Raw genomic sequence first — 12707 nt, 5'->3', positions numbered from 1 at the left:
CTTCCATCTGAACGCTTCCTTCCAGCTGTTGATATCTGGAGATGAGAACCATGCCAGATGAGCTATGTCAGTAGATACCATTGATGCCACATACTCTGTGGGGTGTCCTGAACAGTTTCACATTATACTGAACAGATGTGCTCCACTTGCCTGTTTGAGCAAGGAAGGCTATTGGGTTATCTTAAGAAATTGTCTAAAAGAAAGTGTTCTCCATCTTAGCAGCTAAACATGACTACCCATTTTGTCTGGGGCAATTCATGCAAGTACCAAGGGGATAATGAAGAGCAGTCGTGGTCACTAGAACCCCTCCTGATCTACATCAGTCAAAGATCCAAGTTGCTAAGCCTTGTGAATTGATATGATCTTAGAAATTAACAGTGAGTTTTAGTATATAAGGTAAAAGTGAAGGTTTTTAAAATACCTTTGTAAATACAAATCATATCTAACTCTAGAAAATGTAACTTGGTATTAAAATTACAAACCACAGAGGATTGATTTGGGGCTGTTGTGAACATCTCCACACTGATGCTGTGAGCATGCCTTGGAGGTGCTGAGCAGTTCCAGTGCTGCCAAGGAAGTACAGGTCCCCAGCTCAGTGGGGGTTTGGAGGGGCTGCTGTAAGCCCCTTGGAGACTTAAACTATACTCAGCTTATTTATGTGTGTCTTCTGTTTTTCTGGGATCATTTAACCAGGCAACCCAGGCTGGGTTTAGGTATCCATAATTCACAACCTTCCTGCCTTAGCTCTCCAAGTACTGGGATAAATCATCATACTTGCCTGCCTGCCAGCATCCATAACTGTGTCTGAAATATAGAATTGAAGATGTATAGGTTCTTAGAAATAACCTAGTCCGACCACAGCCACTATTCATACGGACAGCAGGTTTGGAAGCTGAACAGCTCTCCCTGGGGTCCAAGCCGGCTGCAATGTGCTCCACCCACCTCCCGAGACTTACTTTACTCACTGAATGCCCAGAACCCACGTCAGTGAGGTTCACTCAAGACCAACAGGCAATGGCAACACTGTACCTAGGCAACCACATGCCAGTATGTTTATTACTTACTAAAGATTCACAGACAACTGGAAATGCAAAGCTAAGTTAGTGTTTTCTCACTGAACGAAGTCTTTCTAGAATCAGCTGGTGCCGCTCAATGACAAGAGAGTCAACAAGTTCAAGTATTCTTTATTCAAAGTTGAAAAACGTACCATACTGCATTATTGCAAAAATCCACTGGTACAAAACACTTTGCAGCTGGTGAGAAGGCAATAAAAAGTTGATTTTAAAACTCATTACTATAAATTACTGTTACAGTACTTTGCAAATTCAGAATTTCAAACTGCATTTTCTTTTTCTAAATCGCCCACAGTACTCAGGTTCCTGAAGCTAAGGCAGCTGTTTCCGAGAGGAGGGAGAGGTAGTGATGTCAGGGGATTTCCATTTCTCTTTCGATGCCCACATACTTCAGGGCATCAGCCTGGCTGTATCTGAAACAAGACAAACAAGAAATGATCACTAATATTAGGAAAACCAAGCCTGCAGATGTAGAGAATTATGTCACTAAAACACACCTCCCACCCCCATTACAGAGCTGCATGCATGAAGGGGAAGCATGCATCTGTCACTGATCACCTACTAGATGAGAAGTACTTGTGCTAGAAGCATCCCCCCAGCCCTCTCTATGCCTCTGCAGCACTCTGCCCTGAGGCAACTCCACATTGTGAGGTCTGGGTCTAATACTGAGAAAGCAAAACCATCATTTGGAAAGAATGGCTAGTGCCAAAGAGCAACCCCCATTGGCTGTGCTGACTCAGAAAGTAGGTGCCGAGAGGGGCACTTGAGAGTCCCACACTAAGGAAGCTGGACAGCTTTGCCTCTAACCCTGACCCACTTAGAGCAAGCATGAGACAAAGCCACTTGTGACCTCCCCATGAGGACCCTATTCCAATCCCCAGGTGTCACTTAATTTTCTCCAGCCGTACACCACAATGTACTAGAACTAGGCACACACAGGCCCCCATTTGCACAACTTAAGTTTCTGAGTGGGATGGATATTCGGCCACAAGAATTCTCTAAGTAGGGGCTGGAGAGATGGCTTAGGGGTTAAGCACATTGGCTGCTCCTCAGAATGGACCCAGCTTCAATTCCCAGCACTCACATGGTAGCTCACAACTGTCTGTAGAAGATACAGACATACATGTAAGCAAAACACCAATGCACGTAAAATAAAAATAAATAAATCTTAAAAAAAAAAAAAAAAAAAAGAATTCTCTGACTAGAAATCTTTACCGGATCATACTTAAGTAACTGGTTAGGTTTGTCCCACAGCCAGGTGGAATACACTGCCAGCCTGCCTCCTGACAGTGGAGCATGACACTGTCTGTCTGTGGTTGTGACCACAGAGTAATTCTAACAATGAAAACAATGAAGATACAATGTGCTACCAATAAAGACACACATACTGTACCAACGAGAAAGGGTGCTGTAGGATACAGATGGGACTCCAGACATAATAAGCCCCAGGGGTCACAGCCAGTTATCAACAGCAAGGTGCTAAATGCAGCTTTCTGCATGGGGGTTGTTATTTTTTTCAAATAAGCATTGTATAATTAACACACAAGAACACACACTGTGGGAACATGTAACTCTCTACTGGAGGCCACAGCAAACAGTGACTGGCCAGTCAGAAGAACGCCCCTCCAATGATGGCAGATCTGCAAAGACCTTACTAACAGCCCTTCACCCACCCCCAGTCCACAGAACAGAAAAAGAAAGCTTGTAGATACTAAAAGTGTATTTTACCAACCTGTAATCAAAGAACAGCTCTTCGCCAGTCTGGATGGCTCGCTTAGCAAAGATCCCTATCCTGTGGTCACCATTAACCATCATAACTGGAAAGAGAGACACGGGGCTAGTGAGCATGCGCACAGCCATGGGAGGCTGACAGTTCACACAGCAAGTGCGCCGGAGATACTGAAGTCTGTTAGCACTTGGCTGGTTTAAAAAAAAAGGAATTTTTGCACCAAACTAGCAATTCCAACTTAAAAGCCTACCTTTTGCATAGCAGTTTGGATTTACTGAATGATTAGCAAAACGAATTTTGTTGCCCTTGCGGGTTGCATCCACCACAAAATCTAAAAAGAAAAAAAACAAACAGTCCAGTGACTAATTTCAATCATGGAGCAAAGTTATTATAGTTTTGAAGTAGTTCTTCAGAATTTGACTTCAAAAGCAAATAAAACATTCAATTTCATTCAATATGAAATGACATTTGGAAGAAAATGCTATTCTAGATTAAAATGAATCTTTGATTGCTAAATATGGCTGTGGAACATTTTCATTCAAAACAAAACAAAAGTGTTCTGAAAGTTTCTCTGAATATTTACTGAGCAGACACATTTTCACAAAGCAGGCATGGCAGTGCCTGCTTTCCTCACAGCCTGTGGGCAACATCGTCCCGGGTCAGAGGCACGGGCTGAAGAGGACGCTGTAACTGCTCAGCTCAAGTCCAAGAAGCAGTGGGAGATACAACGTCCCCACAGCCAGAGTCTGTGGCAGTGCCTGGTGCTCACAGTCTCCTGCACACAGCTTTCTACTCCCCGTTCCTCACACATCCCTGAGCCTAGGCCCGGTGATAAGAAACCCCAGGAGCTGCTCCTGTGGGCAGGTGCCTCCTTCCCGGCATCTTGCTGACCTCCAATCTTGAAAACCTCAGCCTGCAATGAGATCCCAATTCCACCCCAAGGAGCCGAGAGCTTCCGGCTCAGACACACCATTGTTCAAGTTGAACAGGAAGCTGCACATGTACTTGTCGTAGACTTTCCCTCTTCTGTCGGCTTCGTCCTGAGAGATGATCTGAAAGGAAGACACAGGGAAATGGTTTTAGAGTTAGGACATGAAAGAGCCAATGAACAGAATGCTGGTCGCTCTTGAGGGGATCAAGGGGTCTTCTCTAGTTAGCAACGTACCACAGTCATCTAATAATTTAGGGGCGAGGGGGAGAGACAGGACGCTTGTGCACTCAGGGCCCCGTGTATGCGGGTCAAAAGACCACTTGTGGGAGTCAGTTCTCTCCTTCCACCGCGTGGGTCCTGGGGACCGAACTCAGGTCATCAACCTGGCAGCAGGTGCCTTTACCCTTCAGAACTGTTGCACCAGCCCCCAAAATAGACATTTTTAAGAATTCCAGGGGGCTGGAGAGAAGGCTCAGTGGTTAAGAGCACCGACTGCTCTTCCAGAGGACCTGAGTTCAATTCCCAGCAACCACATGGTGGCTCACAATCATCTGTAATGAGATCTGGCTCCCTCTTCTGGCCTGCAGTCATACATGTTGCATATATAATAAATAAACAAGCAAACAAACAAACAAACAAACCAAAATCTACAGATACAAAGAAGTCCAGGCTACGGGGTGTTTAGTATTAATTCATGCTAACTTGGAGTTGTCCAAAGTAATGTAAGCTGCTACTATACACAAGACCACTGGATTACACAGGAGTTCCTTACCTCTCCACAGTACTCTGAGATGAATTCATTTTTCTGCACAGGATCTTTGATAAAGATTCCCCAGCCTGCCACATCAGACGGTGCCAGCAGTAAGTGCTAGAGAAGAAGCACAATCACATACTGAGACCAGAGCAAAGGCTGACTGAGACTAGCAGGCTGCACAGTGAAAACAGATTACCAGTCAAACCTCAGGCCCATCTGAGGGGAATACTCAATGCCCAAGTGGATTTGATAGGGATGAAGTTGCCAAGTATGTCTGGAAAACTATTAATGTTTCTAAATAAAAATCAGTATAAATACCCTCTTCCAGGAAAACCAAACCAAGCCGGGCCTCTGGTGTCGCGGGCACTCAGTGAGGCAGTGTGAGAGATCGCTGCCCTTTTACTTCCCTCCAGTCCCCTATTAACTCACTCTCAACCAACACAATCCAGAAGGTTCATGTGCCAGCAGCTTGGGCCCCAGCCTGTGGACTAATCACCTCGAGGTGACTGAATTGTGAGGGCTCTGAACTAATTAAGAGATTGCTCTCTTGATAGACTAATTATTGGAGGGTGCAGACTAGGTGAGTTCTGGTTGGAGGAAGTGGTCACTGGGAGCATGTCTTTTAAATGTGCATCTTGTGTGCCATGAATTGCTACCCAGCTCACGATGCTCTGCCTCACTATGCACATGTGGGTCAAGAGCAAGAAAGGCCGGTGCCCATGTGCCAAAATGTTAGCACCCAAAACTTTATCTCCTTTAAGTGTTTTTTCAGCTATTTGTCACTGTGGCAAAACTGAGAAACACAAAATTTTATTTTTATTTATCTGTTTACTGTGTGTATGTGTAGTGTATGCATGTGCGTACACATGTGTTTGTTTGCCTGTGTGGGCACATGTGCAGGTCAGGAGCACCTTCAGGTATTGGATCTCTTGCTCTCCACCTTACTTCTTTGGAGACAGGATTTCTCTCACTGAACCTGGAGCTGTTTCAGTTAGACCCCAGGTCCACCAGCACTGGGGTTACTAGTGCATGGCTATGCCTGGTTTTTAATATGGATGCTGGGGATATGAATTTATGTCCTCCTGGCTGCAGGCAAGTTCCTTACCCATGGGCACCATTTCTCCAAACCTTGGTTTTGGTTTTTGGTTTTGAGACATGCTGTCACTAAGGGTGGCTGCCCCAGAATTGGGTATACCACCACAGCTGGTTGATGAAACGTATTTTATGTGAATACACCAACCACTCTCCTCTCGACCTTCCCCTCTATTTCCCAAAGTGCATCCTGTTGCCTGCTCAAGTCCTCAGCACATTCAGGTTCTTTACTGGTCTTTATTTATTTTCTGGAGACCCTGCCATTTTCCTCCATAGAAGCTTCCTTCTAGCAATTTCTCATTATGAGAAAATTAACATGAAGAATATCATGATTCATCAATCCCACAGAGAAGGCCAAGATGACCACTGTTTTCTGCTTTTCAAGACATGGTTTCTCTGTGTTGCTCTGCCTGTTCTGGAACTTGGGAGATCCGCCTGCTTCTGCCTCCTGAGTGCACCACCACTGCCTGGCTGACGTGATAACTATTCATCACAGCTCTTTAGCATGCTTCACTGAGAACCTTCTTGTGACCTTTAAGGGATCATTCAAAATTCTTTTTTCCTATTCTGATCCACCCTTGTCAGGTGAATTTCCCAATCACCTTCCTGACCAGGAACAAAATTAGCTAACTAATTAGTGCAGACAACCAAGCGAACCCAGGTGGTAAAAGCTACAGCCACAGAGTTCTATTCTAAGGCAAAGATGTCACCAAGGAGACACGGCAGCATGAACATCATGTCCACTCTACCAACAAGCTGAAGGAAGGGTAGATCTAGCCTGCAATGGCAAATCTGGGGCCAGGACACTAAGGGAGAGAGAGATCATTCTGAACAGATGTGCCAGACCAAACTGAGACAGCATCATTATGATCTGATCACCTAAATGGATATGTAGCCACCTAAAGTAAAATTATCCAAAACCTCAAAGAGAAAAATCACTGCACAGATCAGATCTTCCATGAACAGTGTTGGTTTAAAAACCCAAGGAAGAAAAAAAAAAGCTAAGAGAAGCCAAATGGCAGGATTTCAAAGAGGATCCCTAAGAGTGGGGTGATCTGGGGCTGGAAAGACGGCTGGCCCAGCAATTAAGATCACTAGCTATTTCTGCTAAGGACCTGGGTTCAGTTCCCTAACTCACAACCTAACTCTAGTTCCAAGAGATTCAACACCCTCTTCTGAACTGTGTGGGTACCAGACATGCATGTGGTGCACATATGTACATGCATACATATAAATATAGCTTTAAAAGTGGAAATATTAGGGTGCTATCAACCATGTGATGGCTCCTGAGATGTGCCATCACCACACATGGCAGGGGGAGTGGCAGAGTGGTGACAGTGGGGACAAAGGACACCAGAGTGTGTTTCTTGCTCCATTACTTATAAGTCTTTGTTTAATTCATGGCAAGCTATGGTGCAGGTGTGCTGGCCACCTTAAGAACTCAGTTCTCTACTCCCACCATATGAGTACGGGGTTATAACTACTGAGGCATCTCAACAGATAGCAAGTCTTATGAATCTGGGTTTCCTTACCTGTAAAATGGGGTAAGTATTCAAACAGTGCCTGATACATACTAAACAGCTAATAATATCAGCTCATATGATGGAAAGGACTAATTAAAGAAAGATATTGAGGCTTCCTAGTGTAACAGATCATTCAGGCTTCCTTTGCTCAATAATTACTCCCCGGCTACTCATTTAAGATCACCTATGTGCAAGTCCCAGGCTTCTAATACCTAACTGCTGGATCGGGCATTTTGGAGACTTTAAGGGTGATTGTGCATTGAGACAGTATTACGATACAGCTCACATAGTGCTTCCACCTCACGCACTCTCTAGAGGGCTGGGATTGCAAGCATGCACCACATGCCTGGCTCTGTTCAAGGACACTAGAGATCAAGAACGAAGCCGCCAGAACTTTGCTGAGGAAATTCCATCTTTTACTATGCACAGAAAGGATCCTAAGCAAGCAAACACACAAACAAACACACAAACACAACAAGAATGGGCCTGTACACTCTTGATAGAAGGCACCATCTGTTTCCATTAAGGAGACACAATGTCTTTGTGGTAATAAAACAAGAAAGTTTGAATCAACTATTAAAATACTAGATAATTCCTATTTCGATTCTGATAGCGTTACTGACTACTCAGAACTTCAGGTTTATCTTACCACCCAGTAAAGCATTTATTTTATGGGAAATATGAGGGTGCATTGGCTCTTTTAGGTGGTCAGCTGTGTCAAAATGAAGCTGGGCATCTGCTCTCCAGCCACCAGCAGCTGCCAGACACTAACTGAAGCAGACCATGAACACAAACTTTGTTCATTCTATGAGAAGTTCATGGAGTAGCTGCTGATGCTTTCAGTGAGAATGGAAGGGTTCTGTGGTCTGAATGTTTTCCAATGGAACAAGGTATCCTGACCCCAGCCCAGTGTGCACCTGCTGCTGACCCGGACCTTCTTGTTACAAAGGAGAACTGGAAAGGAGGAGTTCAAATCTGTCTGTGGATGCCACTCTGAGTGATCTCAACTTGGTTATTTTGTTTAAAAATGAGAGGATACTCGTGGACTGACAGATACTGTGTCTCAGTGGTTGGAGCCCAAAAGAGTTAGTAGGATCTGAATGCTTTTCAATCTCTCTAAAGAAGGTGATGCCTGCCAACACATTGCTGGAAAGTCCTTAAACAAAAAGGTAAGAAGTTGAGGACTAAAGCACCCAAGATCCAGCACCTTGTTCCTCCATGTATCCTGCAACACAACACCAACATACTATTCTGAAGAAACAACACACTAAGAAAGACAAGGAGGAAGCTGCAGAGCGTACTAAACTTATGGCCAAGAGAATGAAATCAAAGAAAATGCCAGGAACTGATGGCCAAAAGATGTAAGCTGTCCTTGTTGAAAGCTGCTACTTAGAAGTCAGAGTCCACTGTAAGTCCAGCACTCGGGAGGCAGAGGCAGGTGGATCTCTGTGAGTTCGAGGCCAGCCTAGTCTACAAAGCGAGTTCCAGGAAAGGTGCAAAGCTACAGAGAAACCCTGTCTTGAAAAGCCAAAAAAAGAAAAAAAGAAAAAAGAAGTCAGAGTCCAGTCAAAAATGAGTGTTTAAGAGGAACAAACAAATGATCCCACCTTAAAATCTGGGTCGGGGAGTGGATGACACCTGCATCATCCAACAACACCTGAGCATCTCTCTCCTCTCTCAGCTGCACCTTTAAGGACCCTTTTATTCCTATTGTTCCCAGATAAAATCTCCATCTTCCGAAGGATGGGGATAAAGTTCAGTTAGTTGTTGGTACTTATCTATCATGCACAAAGCCCTGGGTTCAATCCACAGCATCACATAAAATCAGTCATGGTAGAACAGACATAGGTCCAGCACTCAGAAGACAGAGGCCGGAGGATCAGAAATTCAAGTTCATTCTCAGCTACATAGTGAGTTTGAGGAGAGCATAGGTTACATAAGATGCTGTCAACAACAACAAGTTTCCAGACATGACTTATTTACCTTTTTAGAGCCCCGCTGAATACTGCAGTTCTTGCAGGACACGTTCTTACTGTCCCAGTGGTCAGCAGCTCCACACGTGAGACAGAGGTCAGGGTCACACTCTCGGACAGCCAGGTAGCATGGACACTGCTTGGTGTTGCACTGTGCTTTGCACCGGCATCCAGGAAATCGGTTTTGACCTTCAGGGAAAATTTCATCACCGTCACCATCATACCTAGCAGTCATCGTGCTATCACAATCCTTTACAGGAATGTAGCAATGTCTCGCTGAGCACATGAACGACATTCCAATCCTCACAGCCTCTCCCTTGCTACTCCACTGCAGAGACGAGCAGACACACACAAGAAGCTGCTAGGACTGAGAGAGAGCTGGGCGCCTGCTGTCTGCCTCATACTTGTTTTAAGTTCTACGATAAATTAAACAGGGGAAGGAAGGTCTTGAAATGAATGGTATTCATGGCCCTTGACCATGCCAATAAGCCAGCAGTTCTCAAACTGTGGGTCGAAACCCCTTCGGCAAACTTTCATCTCCACGAATATTTACATTATGGTTGGGGGTGACCACAATATGAGGGACTGTATTAAAAGGTCGCAGCATTAGGAAGGCTGAGAACCACTGTAATAAGCCGTATTTATTTCTCATCCACCCCCTGGTATCCAAACGCTATGTACAGCTTCGTTAAGTCATTCTAGAGACCTGCTACCCTTCCGCTGCTTCCCTTTCCTCGACCCTAAGCCCCTCTTAACTCTCCCCTCTGATGCCCACAGAGGACTTGGGCACACTGTCCTTGCACTCTGACTGTAATTCAAATGACCAAAGAAAAACAGACAAATCCGATCCATTACTACAGCTCTGCCTGGCGTGTGTGTGCACACACAAAGTGCCCAAGAGGCTGACAGGACGTGAGCACGTAAGCACTCGAGGACTACTTGTGACTAAGTAGCTCTCCTGAAGCAAGCCAGAGCGCTCCCAGTCCTTATGGCTTCATTTAAACCACCATGTTCAGCTGCTGACCACAGGCCTATTCAGTTCTCATGCAATTGCACCAAAGCAACAAATACTTACACTCTGAACTACATTGACAAAACTTTTCACAAAAATTTTGTGCTATCACACAAGGGCACGAACTGTCACAAGGCTGCCGTGGATGGTCACAGGGTTGATAGTTGTAAACATGGTTAGAGGAGCCGTCTGAGTAAAGACAACAGCACGCAGCCAATGAATCCGGGAGACGGGAAATGGTCATCACATTAACAAGACATTCTTCCCCACTGCCTCTGGAACATCCTTCACTGGCTGCCTTTACTGAAATACACACTCCTGGGGGAAAAAATCACCTCCCACCCCCAAGTGCTTAAAGACTTGGCTTCACATTTCAGCCCCCCTGCCAAAGTGTGGCTGCACCGCTTCTCACTAGCTCACTCCATCCAGCTCATTTTCACTTTCGGAACGCAATAACTAGAGGGCAACAGACACATTTCATTTCAACTGGTCTGCTAAGTAGAAGTCAATTAAATCAGAATAACCAAAACTTCCATCCAGTTCCTATTCTAAAACAAATGAAGACAAAAGAAGCTTTAGCTAATAGTGAGGGTAAATGGGGGATGCTGACCCTTCTTCAGCTGGATCTTTCTGCAGTGCGCAGCCCACAACCTGCAAAAAAAGAAAAACAAACTTCAGTGTGAAGGTGCAAGGCCAAGCAGCCACAAATCCCCCAGACCTGGTGAAGTGGACCTGTCTGTGCAATTAGCATAGCAGTGCTGAAAGCCACGGGGAGCCTTACCCACCTGTCCGCTCACACAGGTGGCGGTGCCTCGCCCAGAAGTCTGCAACAAAGTGTCTGTCCACACTGCCTGGTTAAGACTAAGGAGGCCTTGTGCATACCTACCGATTTAGTCTTGTCTGAATTATATGGACACTGATACTCCCTGTAATTTCAGGCATCATAACCACCCAATTAAACTGCATGGTAAGAAACTGTTCAACCAAAAAGTCAGAAGCATCTATGAAAGCCTAAATTCATGTTCCCATGGGAAAATTTCTGTAAGGTTTAAATGATTTATAAAAGCAATGCAACACGTACACTATGGGCCTATACTGAATTTGTGAAGCATAATTTAACTGCTTCCTTACCTACTCAACTGCCCTTTTCATTTTAAAAAACAGCAGGTTTGGGATGGGGGGATCCAATCATGGTTTCCCCGGCTCTACATTTACAAAAGCATTCTGTACACTTATTCATGGTAAGCCTTCGTGAGAGGTAAGGGCCACAGACTTAGATGAGGCTCACTTTAAATACCAAAATGTAATGGCACACACTTAGAAAATGCAGGCTCCTAGAATAAGAAACACTTCTAAACACTGGCCCAGAGAGCACAGTAGGAACATGTCTTACACCATTCCATAACAAATAGTAAAGGAACTGTTTATGTAGTCTGTACTGCAATATGTTTTTCTCAACCAAAATCCAATGGATGTGGTAACCAAAATTTGTATGACTTGATATGCCAAATATCCTGAAGTGACTATACACAAAAGTAACAGCAACCATCAGGGACAAGGAGACTTCTGTAGGTCTACTTCTGAAAGCAGTTTAAAGCTTTTTCTTATCATCATCAAGTGAAAACTGACTCCTGCTTGTGGGAGAAGCCCTGCCCCACACAGCAGCGGCTCCTCACCAGGCTTACCTGTGCTTCCTTTTCTTCTTTCTCGGAGGAGTGTCCACATCCTCAGTGGGGACAGGTGCTATGACACTGGACTCTTTGACTCTGAACTCATACACCTAGGTGAAGGGCAGAGTAACATGAACAGCCATTGTACACTTTTGCATACTGGGGAAATGTTTGTTTCTCTGGTGAGTGCCAGGTCTACAGGGTACAGGAAAGGCACAGGAGAAATCACTGTGGTCGCATCACATTGGGAACATAGCTAAATTAAGAGTCTGCCCAGTTTCAATTCTATGTAGTTAAAGCTACCACATCCAAACTGAATTCTAAACTAGGGACTTCTGAAACATAGCTAAAGAATACTACTGATTTAATTTTCTTAAGGGAGGGAGAGAAATAAATTCCCCTCAGAAGGTCAACAGAATGAAATCAAGACACTCCAAGTCTGGACAACGAGCACCTATTAGCCCTGTGTTTAAATCTCTTGGAATACACAGCTTACCTGTCTGCATGTTTTGGTCCCAATCAGCCTAGCGATGGCGCAGAAATTATCGTAGTAAGTCCCGATGAGGACTCGAAACATGGAGGCTTCTGCACCGCTCCACTCCACGTTCTCAGGAGGTTCAATATTGGGCTTCATCTTTATGGGTGTTTGACAGCGAGAATTTGCTTCTACAAAACCAAATGTTAGCACTCGTCAAGAAATGGCGACTAAGGGGCTGGGGACATGACTCAGTGGGTAAAAGCTCTTATCGCAAGGACCAGAGTTCAAATCCTCTCAACCACATCCAAGTCAGACACACAGCACATGTGCTCCTACAAGGAAATGAGTCAGAGATGGGAGAGTCTCCAGCAGTGAGAAACAACCACAAGACCTTACCTCAGATAAGATGGAGGTGAGCACCCACCCCAGAGGTTGTGCTCTGCCATTCACACCTACACTGTGGCATAGCAGT

General features: G+C 44.8%; 1 protein-coding gene across 5 annotated transcripts in view; it reads right to left on the bottom strand.

Annotated features, from left to right (window-relative positions):
* Positions 1-1165: 1165 nt before the first annotated feature.
* Ezh2 (enhancer of zeste 2 polycomb repressive complex 2 subunit) overlaps positions 1166-12707 on the bottom strand; it is a 65208-nt gene continuing 53666 nt past the window's right edge. For 2 of the 5 annotated variants that reach the window (XM_036182758.1, XM_036182757.1), the window contains 10 exons: positions 12254-12423; positions 11773-11867; positions 10698-10738; positions 10151-10276; positions 9086-9264; positions 4506-4601; positions 3773-3854; positions 3053-3133; positions 2806-2890; positions 1168-1486 (listed from right to left, as the gene is read on the bottom strand). In XM_036182758.1, coding sequence (XP_036038651.1) covers positions 1426-1486; positions 2806-2890; positions 3053-3133; positions 3773-3854; positions 4506-4601; positions 9086-9264; positions 10151-10276; positions 10698-10738; positions 11773-11867; positions 12254-12423 — 1016 coding nt within the window. In that variant the 3' untranslated portion in view covers positions 1168-1425. Of the gene's footprint in view, positions 1487-2805; positions 2891-3052; positions 3134-3772; positions 3855-4505; positions 4602-9085; positions 9265-10150; positions 10277-10697; positions 10739-11772; positions 11868-12253; positions 12424-12707 lie in introns of all 5 variants that reach the window. The other 3 variants (XM_036182759.1, XM_036182761.1, XM_036182756.1) reach the window with 2 other exon arrangements.

The sequence above is a fragment of the Onychomys torridus genome, chromosome 3 (assembly GCF_903995425.1).
Source record: "Onychomys torridus chromosome 3, mOncTor1.1, whole genome shotgun sequence".
Lineage (NCBI taxonomy): Eukaryota > Metazoa > Chordata > Mammalia > Rodentia > Cricetidae > Onychomys > Onychomys torridus.
The sequence above is the reverse complement of the archived record's forward strand: the minus strand, read 5'-3'. Positions and strand labels throughout refer to the sequence as shown.